Genomic DNA, 24498 nt, shown 5'->3' with positions numbered 1-24498 from the left:
AGTAGTCAGTTGGGGAGCAGTGGCGTAGCGTGGGTGGGGCCACACAGGCACTTGTCCCAGGCACAACATTCTTAGGGGCGCGAGGGCATTCTTAAGGGCGCAACATTTAAAAATAAAAGTGAAGATTTTTGCTTCGCTCTGGACGCTGACATCCTACACTGGTTGGGAGATCTTTTGAGATGCAAGACTCTGTCTCCAGACTCTGTCCTGAGATGTGCGCTGCCTTGATTTAAACAAAGCTGTGGCATAGCTGTAATATAGGCTTTGTTGTACTTTCAAGCATGATCTTGAAATCATGACCCAATATTATTATTTAGTTCTCTAATATACCAGTGTTGAAGACTTTAATTATGAAACACAGTTTTCCTAAAGAGCTGGGTGGAAACAGTGGCAGGAAGGTCTGTCTTTCACGAGATGTGGTTGGTGGTTGCTGAACAGCGCCAACACCTCCAAAGACCAGAAACCATAATTTAAAAGACCTTCAATTTCAGCACCTGGAAGCAGTAACAACACATGGTCCCAATGTCATCTTTTTTTTAAAGGATCTCCATTTGTTAGAGTTTCCAGCCAAGACCCCTGGAAAGCCGACCACACAATAGATACTGCAATCAGTAGACTCCGTAAGTCTACGTGTAGGGATTGTGTGCAAAATCTTCAAAAACTCTTCAGGTAACAAAATCAACACTATAAGTGAACCTCTCAAAATTCAGTACCATGTGTAAATTCACTTTTCGATTATTTCTGTGCCTTCACAGCTGTACAACGCTCCGCTGTTGTTTGGCTGCGCTCATGCTCTACAAGTAGCACATACATAGACACAGACCTCAGTTTGTGTCTAAAGATATTATTACTGCCCTGTGGTGCAGTACATGGACAGCTTAGTTCTACAGTAATCTCTATCTATACTCTACTCCATTAAATTGGCATCTTTAACAACCAAGTAGAGCAAAAATACATTATAATGTCATGTATGTGTTTAACATTCTGAAAACACTAGTAGTAAACATGACCAAATCATCTAGAGTGTTCACCCAAGCATTAGTGATCCTTCAGTTGTATTCTATTATGTTCTGTTCTATTTATTGTGTTTGTGAAGCAGGACTTATATGTTGTTTCCTAACTTTCACCACAGGGTATGTGGCTTTATAAAACACATACATGGGGCCATGCTGTTTTAGAAACCACCTAGTCACAGTATGATCACTCAGGCTCCACTTAAGAGAAGAGCATTGAGGTTATATCTGGCATTGACCTCAAACTCAGGACCTGGGTTAGTAAATTTGTGAGATAAAGCTGATAAACCTGCAATGCCTACTTAACCAATGCAATAGAGGGATTTCTCTTACCTTTTCACCATATTTCCCTTCGGTTGTTATAGCACAACAGGTATATTTGTAGAAGGCATATTCATCCCTGGAGAGTCTGTTGGCACTACTGTCATGTAATAGATGTTTACTGTTATTATCCACCACAGTGATATTCATTTTATCAACCTCGAAAGGATAAAACGGTAAGTGGACCCACCATGATTTCAACCTGAGACAACAAAGTCAATACAGGTCCCTGCTTTCGAGGCATTAGTGTAGGAAGCTGGCTCTTTATATGTTATACCAAAAGAGGTATACTGTGCAAAAAGTCCAGGGATTCTCTTATTAGTGGACAGGGGTTTGCTCTAGCAATCCCATGGTGCTCTTCTAGGGGGTAGTGTGGTCTACCGGCCTTGAGCTTCACAGAGAGGAGTGTTAGACATCTGTTGCACACACCCATCCAATTAATGATAAACACAATACAATAAGGAGATACACACTAATTTATAAAAATAACACTTATCTTTATATAACTTTAAGGCACAAAGATCATCAAATTCCAGTAAGCACTTTTTAACATAGCAGGTTTGAAGAAAACAGATTGTTGATACTTTAAATTGTAATTCAAGCACCGTGCTGCAAGGTTAACCTAGGAAGAAAATATATGCTGCATACGGTAACTTAGCAATGACTTACGGGACCCTTCCCCAGGACATAAGGTGAATATGGGGCAAGGACAAAGGCAACACCAACAGCTCACCTCAGGGGGCACTGGGGTGTCCGGGTGCAGATGTGTATTTTTCAACTTCAGTTGATTTTTGATACTTTAAATCGTAATTGAAGTACTTCGCTGTAATGTTAACCTCAGGAGGAAAGACATGTATTGCATTTGGGCACTCAACAATGATTTACATGCCCAATCGTATAGACTTAAGGTGAGGGCAAGGTCCGAAGCAGCACCAACAGCTCACTTCCGGCAGCACTGGGGCGGCCGGGTGCAGAGGTGCCTTACAGCGCTGAATGCCCCATTGATGTCTATGAAGAACGGTCTGTCGGAAAAGAGGCTGCAGGCTCGTACTGGGGGATCAGTCGAGCTGAACCAACAAGGGGTCTCATGCCTCATGATGCTTGGGAACACCCTCCGTCCTCTTTCCCGGGGGCAGATGTGTCCTAAGGCATCAGGTTTTCATCACTGGGAGCAGTTGCAGTAGGGGGGGCCTGCAAACAGGCTGCAGGCAACGACGGAGAGGCCACAGAGAACAAGTCCAAGGTGGACTTTGTCTCTGGAGGGCCGGGGACCATGCTGGCACTGTTGGCCCAATTCAGTTCGGGCTTGGAAGTGCGGGTTCAGTGGTGCTTTGCAGCATCGGATTTTTGTGGTTCTGTAGTCTCACAGTCTTCTTTGGGGTGCCTGCAGGATGCAGGTAAGCAGCTCTGCTGCTCCACAGAAGCCCCTGGTATCTTTGGTGCAGACAGGCAGGCCTCCTAGGCCTTGCGGGCATGGCAGCTGCAGGACGAGATGATTTGTGGTGCACTCGGTCGGAAGATCAGACAGGCCAGCAGGGCTGGTGCTGGGTCAGTTGCTTCTTCCACAGTTTGTGCATTTGCAGCTCTTCAGTGTCTTTCTTCTTTGTAGGTCGGCTGGAATCTGATTCTCTGGTGCTAGGGTCTCCCCATAATACTGAATTTAGGGGTGTTAGGGGAGTGTAGCATAGTAGCCAATGGGCTACCCACCCTAGAGGTCACTGCTTCCCCCTTTATGACTACTTCCTGTGGGAAGTGGGCATAACCCTTTCCCAGAATTCCTAAGTTTGCCATCACCAAGATAGCTATCTTTGAAACGTCACCTCTACTTAAGGTAGCCCACCTTAGTGGTGGCACTAGCCTCAGGGTGACTAGATAACTTTACACACAAGATGATGGACGGAATGCTGCACAATGGCAAAACACTCACCCCCAGTCACAGAGCTGGGTTTAAACCATCGTTATTTTACTCACCAAGCCACCCCAGTTCAGACATGGCCATATGCAAATCAGTCTTGACCCTGTGCCTCATGGGAACAGTCCAGCCCTTACTGCCAAGCCATGTCTTCCCTGGAGCACGGGACCCACGTCTGGGCATAATGATGGATTAAACCCAGATCTGTGACTGGGGGTGAATGTTTTGCCATTGTGCAACATTCCGTCCATCATCTTGTGTGTTTTGCTGTTCACCCTATGAGGGAAGGGTATGCCCAGACGTGGGTCCCGTGCTCACTAAGCCACTGGAGTTAAGCTATCCTGGCTGAAGACGGCTGATAGCCAGAAACCGGTCATAATGTGCTTGATTCCGGTCCAGGGAAGACATGGCTTGACAGTTCGGGCTGGACTGTTCCCATGAGGCACAGGGTCAAGACTGATTTGCATATGGCCATGTCTGAACTGGGGTGGCTTAGTGAGCAAAATAACGATGGATTAAATCCAGATCTGTGACTGGGGGTGAATGTTTTGCCATTTGACCTAGTTCTAGGACACCCCCGCGCCGCACGGCCACCAGCTGCTGCGTGTGCCCCCCGCCTGTACTGCCTCGCTACCCGGCTGCCGCATCGTGACCACGCCCCCTTCATCTCGCAGCGTGGTCCGCGCTCGCCGCCTCTCTCCCTGTGCCCCTGGTGTATATTTTGTTTAAATTTCGTTCTAAAAGTGCTGTATCTGTCCTTGTTGATTGCCCGTTTACTGTCTGTATTTGGTATTGTATTTTGTCCATTACTGTTTCCTTCCCGCTGTTTCGCCCGTTTTGCCGCCTGTAACCGCCCTCTGTCTTCCCTCCCCGCTTCCCGCCACCACCGCTGACCCCGCCCCTTTTTTCTTTCTGTTCCCTCCCCGCTCCCGCCTCCCAGCTGCTCCGCCCACCCGCGCACTTGGCCTTATATGGCGACCGTGCGGCGCAGGTGAGTGTGACCTAGTTCTAGGACACCCCCGCGCCGCACGGCCACCAGCTGCTGCGTGTGCCCCCCGCCTGTACTGCCTCGCTACCCGGCTGCCGCATCGTGACCACGCCCCCTTCATCTCGCAGCATGGTCCGCGCTCGCCGCCTCTCTCCCTGTGCCCCTGGTGTATATTTTGTTTAAATTTCGTTCTAAAAGTGCTGTATCTGTCCTTGTTGATTGCCTGTTTACTGTCTGTATTTGGTATTGTATTTTGTCCATTACTGTTTCCTTCCCGCTGTTTCGCCCGTTTTGCCGCCTGTAACCGCCCTCTGTCTTCCCTCCCCGCTTCCCGCCACCACCGCTGACCCCGCCCCTTTTTTCTTTCTGTTCCCTCCCCGCTCCCGCCTCCCAGCTGCTCCGCCCACCCGCGCACTTGGCCTTATATGGCGACCGTGCGGCGCAGGTGAGTGTGACCTAGTTCTAGGACACCCCCGCGCCGCACGGCCACCAGCTGCTGCGTGTTCCCCCCCCGCCTGTACTGCCTCGCTACCCGGCTGCCGCATCGTGACCACGCCCCCTTCATCTCGCAGCGTGGTCCGCGCTCGCCGCCTCTCTCCCTGTGCCCCTGGTGTATATTTTGTTTAAATTTCGTTCTAAAAGTGCTGTATCTGTCCTTGTTGATTGCCCGTTTACTGTCTGTATTTGGTATTGTATTTTGTCCATTACTGTTTCCTTCCCGCTGTTTCGCCCGTTTTGCCGCCTGTAACCGCCCTCTGTCTTCCCTCCCCGCTTCCCGCCACCACCGCTGACCCCGCCCCTTTTTTCTTTCTGTTCCCTCCCCGCTCCCGCCTCCCAGCTGCTCCGCCCACCCGCGCACTTCGCCTTATATGGCGACCGTGCGAACGCGCAGCGGTCACGCGCAGCGGGCGCGCCGATTGTGTGCCGAAGGCGCGCCAAAGGTAAGCCCGTCTGCGCCCGTCCGCGCCTGGACCGCGCCCAGTGCCAGGACCCCTGGCCCCCACCGACGGAAGCCGACCCGACGAACCTACAATGCCACCGATCTCATCGCACTCAACACCGGCCGCATCCCAGGATGTCACCAAGCCGCCCCGAAGCACACCCACGGACCCTTCAGCTGCCACGCCTGCAAGTTCACCTGCATCCGGACCTACCCTGCACCACCACCCGCCAAGCCGAACACCAGCAGCAACCACCTCAAGTGCATCCTGCTCAACACCCGCTCCGTACACAGACACGCCGTCGAACTCTGGAACCTCCTCGACACCACAGCCCCTGACGTCGCCTTCCTCACAGAGACCTGGATGAACGCCTCCTCTGCTCCCGACATCGCCATCGCCATCCCAGAAGGCTACAAGATCACACGGAGGGACCGCACCGCCAACCAGACGGGAGGAGGCATCGCCATCATCCACAGAGACACCATCCGCATCTCGACCAACACCGACGACACCCTAACCACCGCCGAACACCTGCACTTCCAGATCCACACGGACCCCAGAACCACCCTCAGAGGCACCCTGATCTACCGACCCCCGGGACCACGCACACGATTCAGCGAGGACATTGCCGACTTCATCAGCCCGCATGCCCTCCCCTCCGCCGACTACATCCTCCTGGGGGACCTTAACTTCCACCTGGAGAACAACAGCGACCGCAACACCATCACCCTGCTCGACAACCTCGCTAACCTCGGACTCAAGCAGCTGGTGACCACCCCCACCCACCTCGCCGGACACACACTCGACGCCGTCTTCTCATCCAGCAAAGACATCACCTTCAGCCACGCAACAGGACTCCACTGGACGGACCACAGCTGCGTCCACTTCACCTTCAAAAGAACGACGATCCACCACCACCAGCAACAGGTTGCCCGAAGAAGCTGGAACAAGATCACAGCCGACCAGCTCACCGCCTCCCTGAGCCAGCACCCTCCCGCCGGCTCAACGAACCCCAGCCAGGCCGCCGACAACCTCACTAAGTGGATCAGCAACTGCGCGGACGAACTCGCCCCTCTGAGGACCCCGCCCAGCAGACCCTGCAGCAGAAAAACCCCATGGTTCACCGACGAACTCAAGAGCTCCAAGAAGAACTGCCGAGCCCTCGAGAAAGTGTGGAGAAGGGAACCAACAATGGACAACATGGCTACCCTCAAGCTCGCCACCCGGAAACACCACCAACTGATCCGCACCACCAAGAAAAATACATACAAGGACCGGCTCGACAACAACGCACACAACTGCAAGGAACTCTTCAGCATCGTAAAAGAGCTCTCCAACCCCAACGCCGGAAACAACGACATCACCCCGTCGCAAGACCTCTGCAACTCCCTCGCCTCCTTCTTCCACAACAAGATCGCGGACATACACAACAGCTTCAGCATCCAACCGACGCACGCCACGACCACAGCAACGCCACCCACCACCACTCTCCGCGCCTGGACTACGATCAGCACCGAAGACACCATCCGCACAATGAACTCCATCCACTCCGGATCCCCAACCGACCCCTGCCCTCACCACGTCTTCAACAAGGCCGACGTGGTCATCGCACCCCACCTGCGGGACATTATCAACACCTCCTTCGACACCGCCACCTTCCCGGAGAGCTGGAAGCACGCAGAACTCAGCGCTCTACTCAAGAAACCTACAGCGGACCCCACCGAACTCAAGAACTACCGTCCCATCTCGCTCCTCCCGTTCCCGGCCAAAGTCATCGAAAAGACCGTCAACAAACAGCTGGCCGCCTTCCTCAAGACGAATGGATCCCTCGACCCCTCACAGTCTGGCTTCCGAGCCAACCACAGCACCGAGACCGCCCTCATCGCTGCCACCGATGACATCCGAACCCTGATGGACAACGGAGAAACAGCGGCCCTCATCCTCCTAGACCTCTCCGCGGCATTCGACACTGTCTGCCACCGCACCCTTGTGCAGCGCCTCGGCAACATCGGAATCCAGGAGAAGGCACTGGAATGGATCACCTCCTTCCTCGACGGAAGAACACAGAGAGTCCGCCTACCACCGTACAAGTCAGAGGCCACCAAAGTCATCTGCGGCGTCCCCCAAGGATCCTCGCTGAGTCCCACCCTCTTCAACGTCTACATGAGCCCCCTCGCGGCCATCGCACGCAAACACAACCTCAACATAATCTCCTACGCTGACGACACCCAGCTGATCCTCTCCCTGACCAACGACCCCGCCGCCGCCAGAACCAACCTGCACGAAGGGATGAGAGATGTAGCCGAGTGGATGACAACCAGCCGCCTGAAACTGAACGCAGACAAGACGGAGGTCCTCATCCTGGGCTCCTCGCCCTCCGCCTGGGACGACTCCTGGTGGCCCCCCGCCCTGGGCTCCGCACCCAAACCGACGGACCACGCACGCAACCTGGGCTTCATCCTGGACTCCTCCCTCTCCATGACCAGACAAGTCAACGCCGTCTCCTCATCATGCTTCAACATCCTACGCATGCTAAGGAAGATCTTCTGGTGGATTCCCACCGAGACCAGGAAGACCGTCACCCAGGCCCTCGTCACCAGCCGACTGGAGTACGGCAACGCTCTCTACGCCGGAACCACCGCCAAGCTCCAGAAGAGACTCCAGCGGATCCAGAACGCCTCAGCCAGACTCATCCTCGACCTCCCACGAAACAGCCACATTTCCGGACATCTGAGAGACCTGCACTGGCTCCCCGTCAAGAAAAGAATCACCTTCCGTCTCCTCACCCACGCACACAAAGCCCTACACGACCAAGGCCCGAGCTACCTCAACAACCGAATCAACTTCTACGCTCCCAAGCGCCACCTCAGATCAACCAGCCACGCCCTCGCCGCCGTCCCCCGCATCCGAAGAGCAACAACAGGAGGAAGGTCCTTCTCCTACCTGGCCGCCAAGACCTGGAACTCCCTCCCGACTGACCTGCGCCTGACCCAAGACCACCTCGCCTTCAGGAAGAAGCTCAAGACCTGGCTGTTCGAGCAGTAACGGCACCCCCCCTCCTAGCGCCTTGAGACCCTAAGGGTGAGTAGTGCGCTCTATAAATGTCTTGATTGATTGATTGATTGATTGATTGATTGGGCAACATTCCGTACATCATCTTGTGTGTTTTGCTGTGCACCCTATTTGGGAAGGGTATGCCCAGATGTGGGTCCCGTGCTCACTAAGCCACTGGAGTAAGCTATCCTGGCTGAAGACGGCTGATAGCCAGAAACCGGTCCTAGGATGCTTGATTCCGGTCCAGGGAAGACATGGCTTGGCAGTTCGGGCTGGACTGTTCCCATGAGGCACAGGGTCAAGACTGATTTGCATATGGCCATGTCTGAACTGGGGTGGCTTGGTGAGCAAAATAACGATGGATTAAACCCAGATCTGTGACTGGGGGTGAATGTTTTGCCATTGTGCAACATTCCGTCCATCATCTTGTGTGTTTTGCTGTTCACCCTATGTGGGAAGGGTAAGCCCAGACGTGGGTCCCGTGCTCACTAAGCCACTGGAGTCAAGCTATCCTGGCTGAAGACGGCTGATAGACAGAAACCGGTCATAAGATGCTTGATTCCGGTCCAGGGAAGACATGGCTTGACAGTTCGGGCTGGACTGTTCCCATGAGGCACAGGGTCAAAACTGATTTGCATATGGCCATGTCTGAACTGGGGTGGCTTGGTGAGCAAAATAACGATGGATTAAATCCAGATCTGTGACTGGGGGTGAATGTTTTGCCATTGTGCAACATTCCGTCCATCATCTTGTGTGTTTTGCTGTTCACCCTATGTGGGAAGGGTAAGCCCAGACGTGGGTCCCGTGCTCACTAAGCCACTGGAGTCAAGCTATCCTGGCTGAAGATGGCTGATAGCCAGAAACCGGTCCTAGGATGCTTGATTCAGGTCCAGGGAAGACATGGCTTGGCAGTTCGGGCTGGACTGTTCCCATGAGGCACAGGGTCAAGACTGATTTGTATATGGCCATGTCTGAACTGGGGGGGCTTGGTGAGCAAAATAACGATGGATTAAACCCAGATCTGTGACTGGGGGTGAATGTTTTGCCATTGTGCAACATTCCGTCCATCATCTTGTGTGTTTTGCTGTTCACCCTATGTGGGAAGGGTATGCCCAGACGTGGGTCCCCTGCTCACTAAGCCACTGGAGTCAAGCTATCCTGGCTGAAGACAGCTGATAGCCAGAAACCTGTCCTAGGATGCTTGATTCCGGTCCAGGGAAGACATGGCTTGGCAGTTCGGGCTGGACTGTTCCCATGAGGCACAGGGTCAAGACTGATTTGCATATGGCCATGTCTGAACTGGGGTGGCTTGGTGAGCAAAATAATGATGGATTAAACCCAGATCTGTGACGGGGGGTGAATGTTTTGCCATTGTGCAACATTCCGTCCATCATCTTGTGTGTTTTGCTGTTCACCCTATGTGGGATGAATATGCCCAGACGTGGGTCCCGTGCTCACTAAGCCACTGGAGTCAAGCTATCCTGGCTGAAGACGGCTGATAGCCAGAAACCGGTCCTAGGATGCTTGGTTTCGGTCCAGGGAAGACATGGCTTGGCAGTTCGGGCTGGACTGTTCCCATGAGGCACAGGGTCAAGACTGATTTGCATATGGCCATGTCTGAATAACGATGGATTAAACCCAGATCTGTGACTGGGGGTGAATGTTTTGCCATTGTGCAACATTCCGTCCATCATCTTGTGTGTTTTGCTGACTAGATAACTTTCCCATCTGTCCAGGTGCCAAAGGGCTCTGGACAAAGGGGGTTGGCTTCCTCTCCTGTGAGAGAAACCATATTTTCATATCACAAGGCGGTTGGCTCTTTGAAGCGTCCCTGCCTTGCAATGCTAATCGGCAGGTCATCCTGTGGGAGGGGGTGAAAACACCCCCTGCTCAAGCAGACTTAGTTTCTGGCCTCCTGAGAGAAAAGGCCATCCCCCTGGAGGTAGAAACTCGTCTCTGATGGCAGGCCAGAGAAAACCAGTCAGTCAGCTCACCAGTAGCTGGTAGATTTTCAGGGGGCACCCCTAAGGTGCCCCCTAGGTGCAGGTATTATTAAATCGACAGTGACATCAGTGTGGGTTTATTAATATGAGTTGCTTGATACCAAATACTGCTATTTTCAGTGAAGCCATCATGTGGCTGGGGAACCCATTTTTACCAGTGTCCAGCACATGCTTTTAAAATGGCTTCCCTGGTCACTTGTACTGGTAGTAATGGAACTGACCAGTAAAGGGGCATATATGCTTGTGAAGTTATGCCCTCAAATAAAGTATAGTGCAGTCTGCCTTAGGGCGTTAAGGCCTGCTGTAGGGGTGATTTACTCATACTGCATGTCGTCAGGCAGGGCACACAGGCTGTGTGCCATGTCCTGTTTTCACTTTTGTCAGCACCATGGCACGCAGCCTGCAGTGGCAGTTTGCATGAGCTTGGTGAGGGTTCCCTTAGGGTGGCACAATTCATGCTGCAGCCCTTGGGGACCCTCTTTAGTACCTCAGGCCCTAGGTACCAGGAGTACCATTTACTAGGAACTTACTGAGGGTACTAAAGGTTTTGGCAGTTGGGGGAACAATTGCACAGTCTTGGGAAAGAGATCTGGCACTGGGAACCTGGTTAGCAGGAACCCAGTGCACTTCCAGTTGAAATCACATCAAATACCAGGCAAAAAGTGGGGGCGACCATGTAAAAAAAGTGGCACTTTCCCACAATTAGTCCAATGAGGAATATGAAGCTCAGAGGCTCTCAATGAGGAGAAAGATTTCAGTGACTCACTTAACAAATAATGGCCATTTACTCTAAGTCCCTTGCTGGCAACCATGTGGTCCCACAAGATCTGCCTTCTTTCTGTAAGCCTGACTGTGTCACATTATAATATGTTTACCTAAGTGGGATCCTATAGTATATTCACAATCCAGGCATGGAAGCATCTACTTTTCACCCAGTTTTAGTAGTGGTAAGGGTAAAGTTGCTCTAAGCAAGGGTGATTGAATAAAAAGATGGAGTTTCGCGCCAAATGAGGCAGCAGTCTCTCAAGCAATCACTCAAAGAGAGAGTCTTTGGAGAATTAACTTCTCAGCAACCTTGACTATATCCAAACAAAGCCTGGTGTTTTTTTTTTAACATTTCTGCCTTCTTATAACTAACCAGAATGCTCCGTCACAAGATCTGACAGAAAGAATTAGACTTCTGGTAGAACAAGCAGAGACACAGGGTTTGATCTCAAAACAAGAGGCAGACTTCTTATTCACTAAAAATGCTAAGATCCCATACTTTTATACACTGCCCAAACTACATAAAAATTGGACCCCGCCCCTTGGCCTTTCTATTGTTTCTGGGATTGGGCCCCTCCTTGAACCCCTGTCTCACTTCTGCAATTTATTTCTAAAATCTATAGCACAGAATACCTAAACCTACCTTAAAGATACCAAAGATCTCTTGACCCTTTTAAAAGAGATGAGCTTCAATCCAGAGAGCTGTTTTTTTGTATGTCTGGGCATAGAAAGTCTATGCACCAGCCACCCCCAGGATGACACTATCAAAGTCATTAGGCTTACCCTAAAAGGAACTTCAAAACCGCAAAAACAATTGTAGAAGAGTGTGCAGAACTTGCCTTGAAAGAGATTTTTTTTTAATTTGAAAGAGAGATGTTCCTGCAGACCTACGGCACTTCTATGGGAAGCCGTTTTTGCCCTAGTGTGGTGAGACTCAATGTCTATGATTTTGAAAAAACACACATTATAGGCACCAACAACCCTTTTACAGGAAGAATAACATTTTGGAACTGATACATAGACAATATCTTGATGATATGGCAGGGCCAAGAGGACACCTTGTCCAACTTCCTTGACTGGATCAATAACTGTGACAAGAACCTGATATTTTCACACTGTATGGACAGGAATACCATCACCTTCTTAGACATCACCATCACTGCTAATAACGGGAAACTGAAAACAAAGACTTACTACAAGCCCATGGCAAGAAACACTCTACTTAAATTTGACAGCTTTCATCTCAGGACTCTTAAAGAGAATTTACTTTATGGACAATTCCTTCATATTAGAAGGAATTGTAGCCAAATCGAAGTCTATCATGGCCAAGGAAGGGCCTTATTAAAGAAATTGAGGGACTATAATTATCCTGAGAAAATCATAAGAACCTCTGAAAAACAAGCACATAACCAATACAGAGACAACATGCTCGAAGAACCATCAAGGACAGATACAGCTATACCTCTCACTTGTGTCATGACCTACAGCATGATTCCCAACAAAATGACCAAAGCAATCAACAAACACTGGCGTATTCTGTAAATGGGCAAACTTGAATGGGAAAACACCTTTTCTCATTCAAAAAAGCAAGAAGCATTAAAGATTGCCTGGTGTCCACTCGCCCCAAAAAACCTCTTGAGCACCCCTCGCAACACGGTTCTCAATGATAATGTACAGGACATTATCCCTTCAGCAATTGCAGTGTGTGTCCTCACATAATCACTAAGACTCTGAATATGGAACCAGGCAGGACATGGTACCTAAAAAAAATATCAATTGCAATTCGGTAAATGCTGTCCATATGATTACTTGTCCTTGTGATCTGCGATAGGTCGGCATGACCCGTAGAAAGATTAAAGTGAGGATCTGCGTACATCGCAGTTACATAAGATACAATCGAAACGCCACAAGAATGACCGACCACTTCTTACAAGCAGGATACACCACTAATGATCTAAAATGGGTTGTGATCGAGCAAATGGAACAAAATTTATACAGCCTACAAAGCCGACTTTTCGAAAAAGAACAAAGATGGATCTATCACATGTCCACACACAGGAAGGTATTGAACGAAAATATTCCATGGAATGTAATGAACAACGGCTGTTTGGCCTAACCCCCCAATTGCCACAGCCATATGCCACACTTGATATTGACCGTTCCTGAAAAACAGCTATATCTCTGTGTCCTCATGAGACTGTACAAATATTTTTATCACAAATAGGTCCCTCATTCTTAGACAGCGAAAATAACCTCTTAAACAAACTATTTTGTTTTCTTCATGGCTCTCATGAATATCTTTAATTGTTTGGTACAACCCTGTACATATGAACATAAAGATTACACTACTTCTGGGGTCTTGTTAGACGTTCTAAAAATTTTTGCCAAATCCAATTAAACGTGCAAGGTAAGAGAAAATCAAACCTCACAAAACAGAACCATTTGCACTGAAAGGGTTAACAAAACCCGAGGCAGGCCTCGTGACTTTATCACGCTCACCTACACACGCAACCCTGGGGCGGATATGGCTCACGATACTCATTTAGACATGAGAGGCAGTCTGATACCTCCCCAAGTACATAGTGCAGACAGCAGAAATAAGGGGGTTCTGCCTGAAGATCTAAATCCGCCCAATCTCTCTGACTCACATGAAACATCGGCGAGCCAGTGTTTTCAAGCGCTCACAGAGGGAAGGCCGGCAACTCTAGGGCACCCTAACAGATATACTTTACGCAATATAATTTATAATCAGGTGGAGCAGTTGGAAGATTCCCCTACCACGTCACTTCGGACCTCTATAGTAGGGAATCTCATCACTAAAAACCTATCAAAAAGCAGGCAAGAAGTTAAAAGGAAAACAGCAAATTATCACATCTCTGTCTTTGCAGCAGCTAATGGAAACCCCTACACTCAAAGTTACGCCCTCTTTGGGATTTTATTTTAAAGTGCAGGAAAAAAACGTAACTAATCCTTCCCCTGCCACTGGAGGAGTCCCGGTCTGCCATAAGTAAGGGCGGTGGAAAGGCATCACCATTTAGGGTACTAAAAGAACCTGAGGCCAAAATGGATACAAGGGAAATAATCCCGGTGCCTGAGGGGGATAAATTTGCCAATATCACAACAGAAAATATGTTTGAGGCACTGGGCAGGAACGGCATGGGGTCCACCTCTGGTTCCGATACCTCGACCCCTCTGGTAATATCAGCAATATCACCTGCTTCGGATCAGCCGAATTTGGCACAGATGTTAGGTGCCCTCTCCTCAGAAATTCGGAGTAAGTTTGCCATTTCAGAGACAAACCAGGCTAAGATCCAAGACTCATATGAATCCTTAGAAGCTAAAATGTCGGCGATTACCGAAAGAATTTGTGTAATGGAGGCCTCAATAGAAGCACTGAATAAACCAGTGGAGTTGAACTGTACCGAGATTCAGGCATTAAAAAAGGGAGAAAAGACATGCTCGACAAGTTGGAGATGCTAGAGAATAATGCCAAACGGAATAACATTAAAATCATGAACATTCCGGAGGGTTCTGAGGGGGAGGATATTAAAACCTACAACATAAATCTGTTAAAATACTTTATTCCCGCAGTAGATGTTAAGGACTTAGAAACGGACATTCAGAGAATTCACAGAGATCCTTTCTCCAAGAACCCATATAGGAAAAATCCTCGTCAAATCCTGGTTAACTTTAAAACGTATGCTTTAAAAGAGCGTGTATTATCAGAAGCCTTAAAAGCTGGAACTTTCACGAAGGGGAAAAGGGCTTTCCGGATAAGGTCAGATCTGTCAAGAATTACACAGGACAGACAATGGGAATTGGGAAAATTCATTCCAATTTTAAGATCACTGAGTGCCACGGTACAGTTGAGGTTTTCCGCCTTACTTAGGGTGATGTGGAAAAACAAAGGGGCATATTACCAACGATTAGCAATATTTATCACTAACGATGCTTAGCAACACATTTTTTAACGCTAAGCATCACCGGAAATTATCGCAGAGATAACTTGCTATTAGCTAGGTTTATCTCAAAAGTGATAAAAATCCTTGTGCTAACTGCCAAATGAGAGATTATCGCTGGAAAACCAACGATAATCTCTCTAAGTTTGGCGTTAGCTTGATGATAGGGGCTCACAAACTTAGCATGATATCCACCTTCCATAGGATATCATGGCTAAGTCAGGAAAATACCAGGTGTAAAAAAAGAAGTGCTTACCGCGGTTAGCGCTGCTTTTTTATCACTAACAGGGTTAGCGAAATCCTTGATAATAGGAGAAATGTCGCTTAACAACATTTCTCCTATTATTTTTCTCTGAAACGCCCCCTTTGCATCTCATTAGAGATGCAAGGGGAAGCGTAGAGAAAATGGGTGCTAACATGCGAATTTGCGTGTTGCCACCCTGTTGCTGATAGGGAGATAATTTTATCTCCGCTTTCTTGGCTTTTAAAGCCAAAAAAGCGGACATAAATCCCTTGATAATATGCCCCAAAATGTTTAATTTCAGGGATCCTAAGGAGGCAGGGACCTTTATTGAGCTAATTAAAGCTCAGCGATAATTGTGCGCAGAAATTAAATGATAAGCATAGGTTGCCGGATAGGTGGGAGATGGGCTCACAGGGGTTTTTCTACATCAAACCCTATGTGGTATTGGAGGGTTCCCAGGGGAGGGGGGTGTGGGGATACACAAGAAGAATGTAATTTTAAGTTTTCACTGGGTGGGGAGCAAAGTAGGTAAGAAAAAAAGAAAAAGTCCTCATTTACACAGTTTTTTTAAAGGAAGTTGCTAAGCAGATAGGAAAAGCCGGTAACCAGAGTACATTCTCTTGGTCCAGAGTCAGGGCATGCTGGCCTGATACCAATGACTTAAACTAGAATTTGTACTTGGAATGTCAATGGCTTAAGGGTTCCAAGTAGGCGTAGGAGGATATTTCAAAACTTAAGGAAAGCAGACTTTGATATCATGATTTTACAAGAGACTCACCTTACACCTGAGGAGTGGGAACTGGCAGTCGCTAAGCAAAGATGGATAGACAGCTCACTTCATACCAGGCAACCCTTCTGTACTAAAGGCGTCACCATTATTATTAAAAAATCTGCCAAAACTATCATAGGTCCTTCTAAGATAGACAATAGGGGCGGTGGATTATAACGGATATAAAAATACGAAATGAGTGGGTGACTTTGGTGGGATACTATGGTCCAAACATAGATGATGAGTCAGCTCTTAGAACGATCTATAATCACTTACTAGATACTAATTTCCCTATTATCATGGGTGGTGACTTTAATGTCCTTCTGAACCCCGCTCTTGATAGGTCCAAGGGGGGAAGAGTGATACCTACGAAAATGGGCTCACTGATTAAAATTATCATGGGTGATCTAAATCTTGTAGATATATGGAGAGAAAAAAACAAGACTATAACTGGCCCCCAAAACTTCACTTTTCATAATAAAAAACATAAATATCATTCTAGAATAGACTATTTCCTGATAGATTCCAGGTTGATAGAACTGGTCAGTCTAGTTTCCCACATTCCAGAACATCTATCAGATCACTCAGCGGTCCAGATAAATCTAAAATGATCTAGGTATTCAGAATCTAAAAGATGGACGTTTGATAAAGTCATCCTCAAAGATGAGTCAGCGATTGAACAGTTAAAAATGGACACTTTGCTCTTTTTTGAAGTAAATGATCGGTCTGCCCCTTTGGAGATAATATGCGATGCCTATACGGCTTATATTAGAGGCAGAATCATTGGCATCTCAGCTAAAATCAATAAGGAAAAAATAGAAAACGTAAGCTACTGGAAGCAGAAATTCTTAGAGCCTCGCTCAACCAAATGACTAGTCGAAGGGGTGTAGAACAGAGGGAGGAAAGTTCTGAGCTACTATCTAAGCGACAAGATATGGCAGACTATCTCGATAATATTATTAGAAGAAGATGGGAAATTAGCAGATTTGCTAACTATGAATATGGAGAAGGCAGTGGGAGGCTCCTGGCCTAGAAATCTCGAGTGGATCTAACTAGAAATCGGATTAAAGAGATATGTAATCTAGAAACTGCGGAGATATCCTCCGATAGTGCCAAGATAGAAAACGAGTTTGAACTATTTTTCAAAGCTCTGTACACTGAAGACCTAGAAGTTACTGACTCCCAAATTAAAAATTACCTAGCAAAAGCCTCTTTACAGTCATTATCTGAAGAACAGGTTCAACATCTTAATAAGAAGCTCTCACTTTCCGAAATTAGAACTGTAATAAAAAACTTAAAGAGAGGCAGTGCTGCAGGCTTAGATGCTTTCCCTAATGAGTTTTATATTGCCCTTAATGAGACGCTTGCCCCATTCTTAGAGAAACTATTTGATAGTATTTTCTCAACTAATTCTCTAATCCATAGTTCATGGAACAAGGCTGCCTTTGCCCTGATCTTAAAACCCGACAAAGATTTTTTAAAAATGTGAGTCTTATAGACCCATCTCCCTGCTTAATTGTGACTATAAAATCTTTGCGCAAATTATAGCAGGGAGACTGAATAGTATAATGGCAAAAATGAATTCCCCCTGATCAATAGGGATTTATTACAGGGTGCCAACTGTACGACTTAACGAACGAGCTGATAGGAGCTATTGACATCGCTTCAGCTAATAGCTTGCCACTTACCATCGTTGCATTTGATGCAGCTAAAGCCTTTGACCGGGTGAATTGGTCCTGCTTATATCATCTAGTCAAAGCATTTGGCTTAGGAGAAAATATTTTAATGACTATTAAGAACATATATACAACTCCTACAGCTAGGATTATAGTTAATGGAAACCTAACCAATTAAGTTACTTTAGAGTGAGGCACTTGGCAGAGTTGTCCCCTCTCCTCTTTGGTCTGTACATCGAACCACTCACCCAAATCATTAGGTCCAGTGATTTATTTGTTCCATTCGAATGTAGGGGATGGTCGAAGAAGTTAGCCCTGTATGCCGATGAACTGATGATTTTTACAAAAAAATCACCAGCGATCCTCCCAAAATTGGAACAACTCCTGACAGATTTGGGGAAGATATCGGGTTACCAAGTCAACTCACAAAAAAACTAGATTGTGACATGGAATTGGTAATTTTGCTTGCCTCTAGTACACCATCAAATAAGATACTTAGGTATTCAAATCACACAGAATATCAATGATTTGGACCAGGTTAGCCTAGAGGTTAAAAGGAAGAAGATAAGAGCCTTACTGAAATCCTGGTGCAATCTCCCATTGTCAGTTCTTGGTCGTTCCAATCTTGTTAAAATGACGGTTCTCCCCAAAATGACATTCCTTTTTCATGCAATCCCTTTACTATTTAGCTCTGTCGCTATAAAAAAAGTTGCAAGCAGATGTTAATAGTTTTCTTTGGGCTGACAAAGGGGTGAGGATCGCACGGAAGAAATTGAGATGCGAGAAAGCAGCTGGGGGAATAGCTAGTCCTGATTTTGGGTTCCATAGCTGGGCTTTTCTTTTTAAGAACATTTGATCTCTGCTTCTTGATTCCACCTACTTCACGCCTTTCCTCTTAGCCATGTCTAATAGTGTACCGCAGGGGGCGATTAGTTTCTTTTTAAATTTGCACACCCTAAATTCTTTAAAAAAATTTAATTGAAGGTGATACGGTCGGCCTGTGAACTATGGTCCCAGATGAGGAAGCTGCTTAAAATTCCATATTACTGTTCAAGTGCTCACATATATGAAACTCTCCAGGCACTCCACCATGCCTAAATGACAGAATATCAGCCCCTTTATGGTGGAAATGGATTTCAGAAATGGGGCCAATTATTGCGAGATAACAAACTCTTGTCATGGGGTGAGCTTAACTCTCAAACAAATAAGAGGTTATCAAGATTCAAATTCTATCAACTCTCCCGCTGGGTTACAAATCAGGATAAAAATGAAGTTAGCAATGAAGAACTGGAGAGCAGGTTTTTAGTCCTGTGTCACCAAAGCAAAGAAGTTGCTAAATGCTATTGGACTTTGATTAAAGGAGATCTGCCACTGCTGCCTATGGAGGTGCCCTGGAGAAGTGCACTGCCTTCCAGAGATATTTCATCTTTCTGGCAAGTATCTATATGCATTTTGTGGAAGGTTGTCAAAGCTGCATCATTGAGGAGAAATCATCTGTTCACACTCCACAGAACTTATTGGACCCCGAAGAGGCTTGCCAAGCTGGGAGGCAGAGAGAAGTTCTGTGTGAAATGTAATATGAGAAGTGCAGGTGATGTGCATGTTTGTGCAGTGTCCTCAGATCCAGGGCTTCTGGAGGCAAGTTAGTAAGATTATCTCAGAAGTAATGGGCCAAGAAATTCAGGTAAGCCTTGTATTAAATATTTTTGGAATTTTACCTGAAGGCAGTAGTACTATCAAACTGTCAAATCTCCAAGCTTCATTACTGTTTGTCTTAATTCTGCTGGCAAGAAGAGAAATCTGTCTAAATTGGATATCACCTAATTCTCCAAAGTTGTTAGATTGGATGTCCTCTGTTAAAAGAATCCACAAGTTGAATATGGGCTGCGAAGCAAAGAAAAGAACTACGTTTTGGGGACTCTGGGATAATTGGGCTAATAATTTAGGTTTTGCAACTTTCTAGCATTTATAAAAGTCCAATGAAAATGAAGCAAGTGAGTTTTTGGGGAAATGGTTTATGTATAAATTATGGGCTCGATACTATCCTCGACATTCCCTAGTGTCATGTGGTTGGCGTCCTAAAAAAACCCTGGAGGTATCCCCTCGATCGGGTCCAACAGGGTGCCGTGGTAGCGCTTTTTGACCACTCACTTTATTTCTTTAATGAGGACAAAAAAAGAAATTAACTATATGTGCTTCTCATCACCGGGCTCTGGAGCCTCTGCTTTGCAGTCAGTGTAAATGCAGATAACACCCAGATTTAACTATGGACCCATACACCTCAAACCTAGTTTACCCAACTCACCAAAAAACTGGATGTTCTTGAGCAGTTCATGGGAAAACCTGCCTCAAGGCAAGAGCTCTCTTACTAAGCGCAGGACATGTGCTAAATTCCCTCACTTGCAGACCCCATCTTATTCCATTTTCAACTACTGAATTACTGTCAATGCTCAGCCAAGAACCTATAGGTCATTGTAAGTGCACGCTAAAAAAAGCATGGGCACACAAGGCCTTATTTTTCCAAAGACAACTAAGAAGGCACTTCCTCTGCTTAGCCCAGTGTGACATGCAAGGGATATTAGGAAGTTAGGACAAAGGTCCTTCAAAGGCTGCACTAGTTCCAAGTATGTTTCAGGATACTATTCAGAACCCTCTTTTCCACCTAGAAATCTGTAACAGGTCTTGTGGCCCCTAGTGCTACAGCAAATTCATCCTCAGAATGTTGACGCATTGTAAGTGCTGCGGCTCGCTACCTGACGATGCTTCACTCTTCCAAAAAGTCATAAATACAACTGTGTCATTTTTAGGGGGATTTCACATGGTAAAACCTACGTTGCCTATATTAATTCTAAAGTGACATAGCGATTCAAACGTAGGTAAAAATGGTCATAGGCCAACGAAAAGTAACGCATCTGCCGAGATGCGTCACATTGTAAATATGGAGCAAAGAAAGCGCCGCTGGTGCGTCAAAATAAAATGACGCGGCGAAAGCTCCTTGTAAATAAGCCTGAAAGTATCTAACAAGTACGTGTGATGTAACAAAAAGGCTGAAAGTCAAAGCAACTACAAAAATGATGATTTAACAAGCAGGCAAGGCGTCTTCATGAATGTAATTCTGTGTTGTGGCATGTGGGAAATGGTGGCACGTAAATGATGAGCCAGCATAGTATTGAAAGGTGTTATGCAGACTGTTAATTATTGGCAAGAAGTTGGGCAAACTTTGAAGTAGAAATCTCTATAGAAATTAAAGTGATTTAGTAGCCATTTTCCATGTTTGACAAGAGCATCAGTTGAAGATCCTGCTTATGGAAAGCCAATGACTTTGCTTTATTGCATAAACTTGAGCACACATTCTAAAATGTACATGCCCACACATGATTGAGAGCATTAACGATATACCAGCCTACTTCTGCCAGCAAAGAGTGGAGCTGAGCAGCTGGCACATGCTGAATTTGGAGCAACAATTTTAGGAGCAAGGCCAACTCAACGTAACAGCTTTGTCTTAACCATTTTTTATGATTAAGGATTTTGATCTATGACTTCCATGAGCTTTCTTACCTTTGCAGTAGGTGCCATCATTGGGGATGTATGTGTTGTTGCGGTTGTTGTTGGTTGGCTGGAATCCTTCCTGGCAAGTGCAGTAAAAGCTTCCATAAGTGTTGTGGCATGCAGAGTGGTTGCCACAGATGTTGGTAGCTCCAATCTGGCACTCATCCTTATCTGTTTCACATAAGAAAATATAGAGAAATTGAAAAGACCTCTTTGCAAGAACAATTTCTGAGATGTTGAATCCTAGACTAAAATTTGCAAATTACAAGGTCAATTACATGGACATCATTACAATGACATCTACATTTGGACATGTACCTGTATTTACCATCTGTATATTGCAGTTATTTATTAGTGTGTTTTGAGTATATCCTCATAATTCTTATGTATTCAAAACAATTGGATTTTCGAACTGTGTGAATTACCTACGTACTTGCCAAGATGGGAATTAGAACAAATGAATGACATTTCAAAAAGAACACACAGAACGTAATACTATTCCAAAACATAGATTTCAGTTTATATTAATGCTATACGTCCACTATAATTCATACATTGGTTGCTCCAAAAACCATAGGACGGTGCTCAATAGAAAGTGCTCGTGTATATAAAGGGTAGAAAAGAAAAAGGAAAGACCCATAATATCTATAAGCTTATTTCAAGAAACATTTCATATATATTTATTGTTGTAATTTCAGATGTTGCAGTAATGGTATCAATGATGTCATAGAACAAGTCATGAATGATGTAATATATGAGGCAATTATCACTGCATGGTGGGGCGTGGGTTATTGTTGCTGGTGCCCAACCCTCCGCTGCACACGGCTTTTGGCAATGTGTAATGTGTGGCTGGGTGCAGGTCCTGTTTTCTGCATCACGCATAGGACAAGGAAATTGTCTCTCAGAATTGTTTTTGTACAGGAAGGAATCTCTTCCTGCCATATTGCAGGCATTTTTGCACCATGGTCCTAGGGTGCGTGCATTGGTACTAGGCAGCCTCAAGTGCACCGGGCAACTAGAGAGCTGGAGAGCATCATATCTCTGTGGATAAGGCACTGCTTAACTCTCTCCCATTCATGTAACACAGCACAGCAATTGTGCTTTCTGCCCTGCTCCGCATGAACTTAATTTGTGTGGGTTTAGAGTGCCTTTTAGGACACTTGGTGCGCTACTCCACTCTACTCTACACCACTCTATTCTATGCCACTCTACTCTATGTCACTGCACTCTACGCCAATGCACTCTACACCACATTTCTCAAAACCAATACACTCTATACCATTGCACTCTACGCCAATCTACTCTGCACCACTATACTGTATGCCACTTCACTCTAGGCCACTCTACTTCATTCTACAAAACTCAACTCCTCGACACTCCACTCTAAGACATGCTACTTCATTAAACTCTACTCCACTCTAAGACACTCTACTCCACTCTATGTCACTCCACTCTATTCCACTTTAAGCCACTCTACGACACAACTCCACTCTACAACACTCTACGCAACTTCCTCTGCGCCACTCCATGCACTTTTTTAAAACCTATTCTATGACACACTACTCCACTTTACTGCACTACTTCACTCTATGCCACTCCAAGGCACTCTATGCCACATCACAGCACTCTACTCTATGGTACTGCACTCCACACTCCTTACTCCACTCTACAACATTCTACTCAACTGTAATTCACTCTATTACACTACTTCACTCTATGCCACTACCCTCTACGATAATATACTCCATTCCACAACACTCTACGCGACACTCTCTACCCCACTCCACTCTGCTCTACACCACTCCATGTCACTCTATGCCACTTCACTCTACAACACTCTACTCCACTCTGACACTCTACTCCGCTCTATGCCACTCTACTCTACAACACTCTACTCCACTCTCTACGCCCTTCAACTCTACAACCCTTTACTCCACCAATGACACTCCCAAACATTCTACGACACGCTACTCTATGCTGCTCTATGACACTCCACTCCATGCTACTCAACTCTACTCTACACCACTCCACTCCACGACTTTCTATGCCACTTCATAACATTTCACTCCACTCCAGAACACTCTGCTTTATGGCATGATACTCCACGGCACTCTCCTTTATGCCGCTAGCTTTTAACCATGCTGAACAACAACCACACTGGCGTACAACACAGCTAAAACATATTGGCCAAGCCAGTAGCTCTTGCATAGGCAAGATCTATTGGTGTTGCCAATGCTTGTTATGTTTTCTCTCCTTTATCAATTGCCAGCTTATGTCGGTTTTGGAAAATCCGTAAAAACAATGGTTAAGGAAAGAATTTGATATGCAGTAGCCAAATGTTTAGCTGATCATTGAGGATGTTCAGATACTGAGAAGAGCACATGAACCGAAGCACAGTCAAGTCAAATAATTTATATAGCGTTCTACATACCCAGAGGGTCTCAAGGCGCTTGAGGAGGGGAGGGGAATTACTTGTCAAATATCCACGTTTTAAGTTGCTTTCTGAATGCTAGGTGATTCTGAGTAAGGCGAAGGTGAGTGGGAAGGGAGTTCCAGGTTTTAGCTGCCAGGTAGGAGAAGGATCTACCTCCCATGGTGGATTTGTTGATGCGGGGTACAGTGGCAAGGGCTTGGTTGGATGATCGTAGCTGGCGGGAGGGGGAGTAGAAGGACAATCGTGTGTTGAGGCATTCTGGTCCGATTTCGTAGAGTGCTTTGTGTGCGTGGGTTAGGAGACGGAAGGTGATCCTCTTATTGACGGGTAGCCAGTGGAGGTTTTTCAGGTGACCAGAGATATGTTCTTTACGCGGGATGTCTAAAATGAGCCTGGCTGAGGCGTTTTGGATTCGTTGGAGTTTTTTCTGGAGTTTAGCGGTAGTGCCGGCGTAGAGGGTGTTTCCGTAGTCCAGTCGGCTCGTGACCAGGGCGTGGGTGACCGTTTTCCTAGTTTCGGTGGGGATCCAACGAAATGTTTTTTTGAGCATGCGAAGAATGTTGAAGCAGGATGAAGAGACGGCGTTGACTTGTTTGTACATCGAAAGTGAGGAATCAAGGATGACGCCCAGGTTCCGTGCGTGGTCTGTCGGGATGGGTGCTTTTCCAAGGGCTTCTGGCCACCAAGAATCGTCCCATGCAGAGGGGGAGGTACCTAAGATAAGTACTTCTGTTTTATCAGAGTTCAGTTTCAGACGGCTATGTTTCATCCAATCGGCAACTTCTTTCATTCCTTCGTGTAGGTTAGTTTTGGCAGTGTGAGGGTCATTGGTGAGTGATAGGATCAGTTGAGTGTCGTCCGCGTAGGAGA

General features: G+C 46.6%; 1 protein-coding gene across 4 annotated transcripts in view; it reads right to left on the bottom strand.

Annotated features, from left to right (window-relative positions):
* Positions 1-24498, bottom strand: part of SUSD1 (sushi domain containing 1) — a 678087-nt gene that overhangs the window by 517235 nt on the left and 136354 nt on the right. For all 4 annotated transcript variants that reach the window (XM_078676643.1, XM_078676646.1, XM_078676644.1 and 1 more), the window contains one exon: positions 21204-21365. In XM_078676643.1, the coding sequence (XP_078532769.1) occupies positions 21204-21365 (162 nt within the window). The remainder of the gene's footprint in view (positions 1-21203; positions 21366-24498) is intronic.

Source organism: Lissotriton helveticus, chromosome 2_1 (genome assembly GCF_964261635.1).
Source record: "Lissotriton helveticus chromosome 2_1, aLisHel1.1, whole genome shotgun sequence".
Taxonomy (NCBI): domain Eukaryota; kingdom Metazoa; phylum Chordata; class Amphibia; order Caudata; family Salamandridae; genus Lissotriton; species Lissotriton helveticus.
This window is presented reverse-complemented; position numbering and strand designations above follow the sequence as displayed.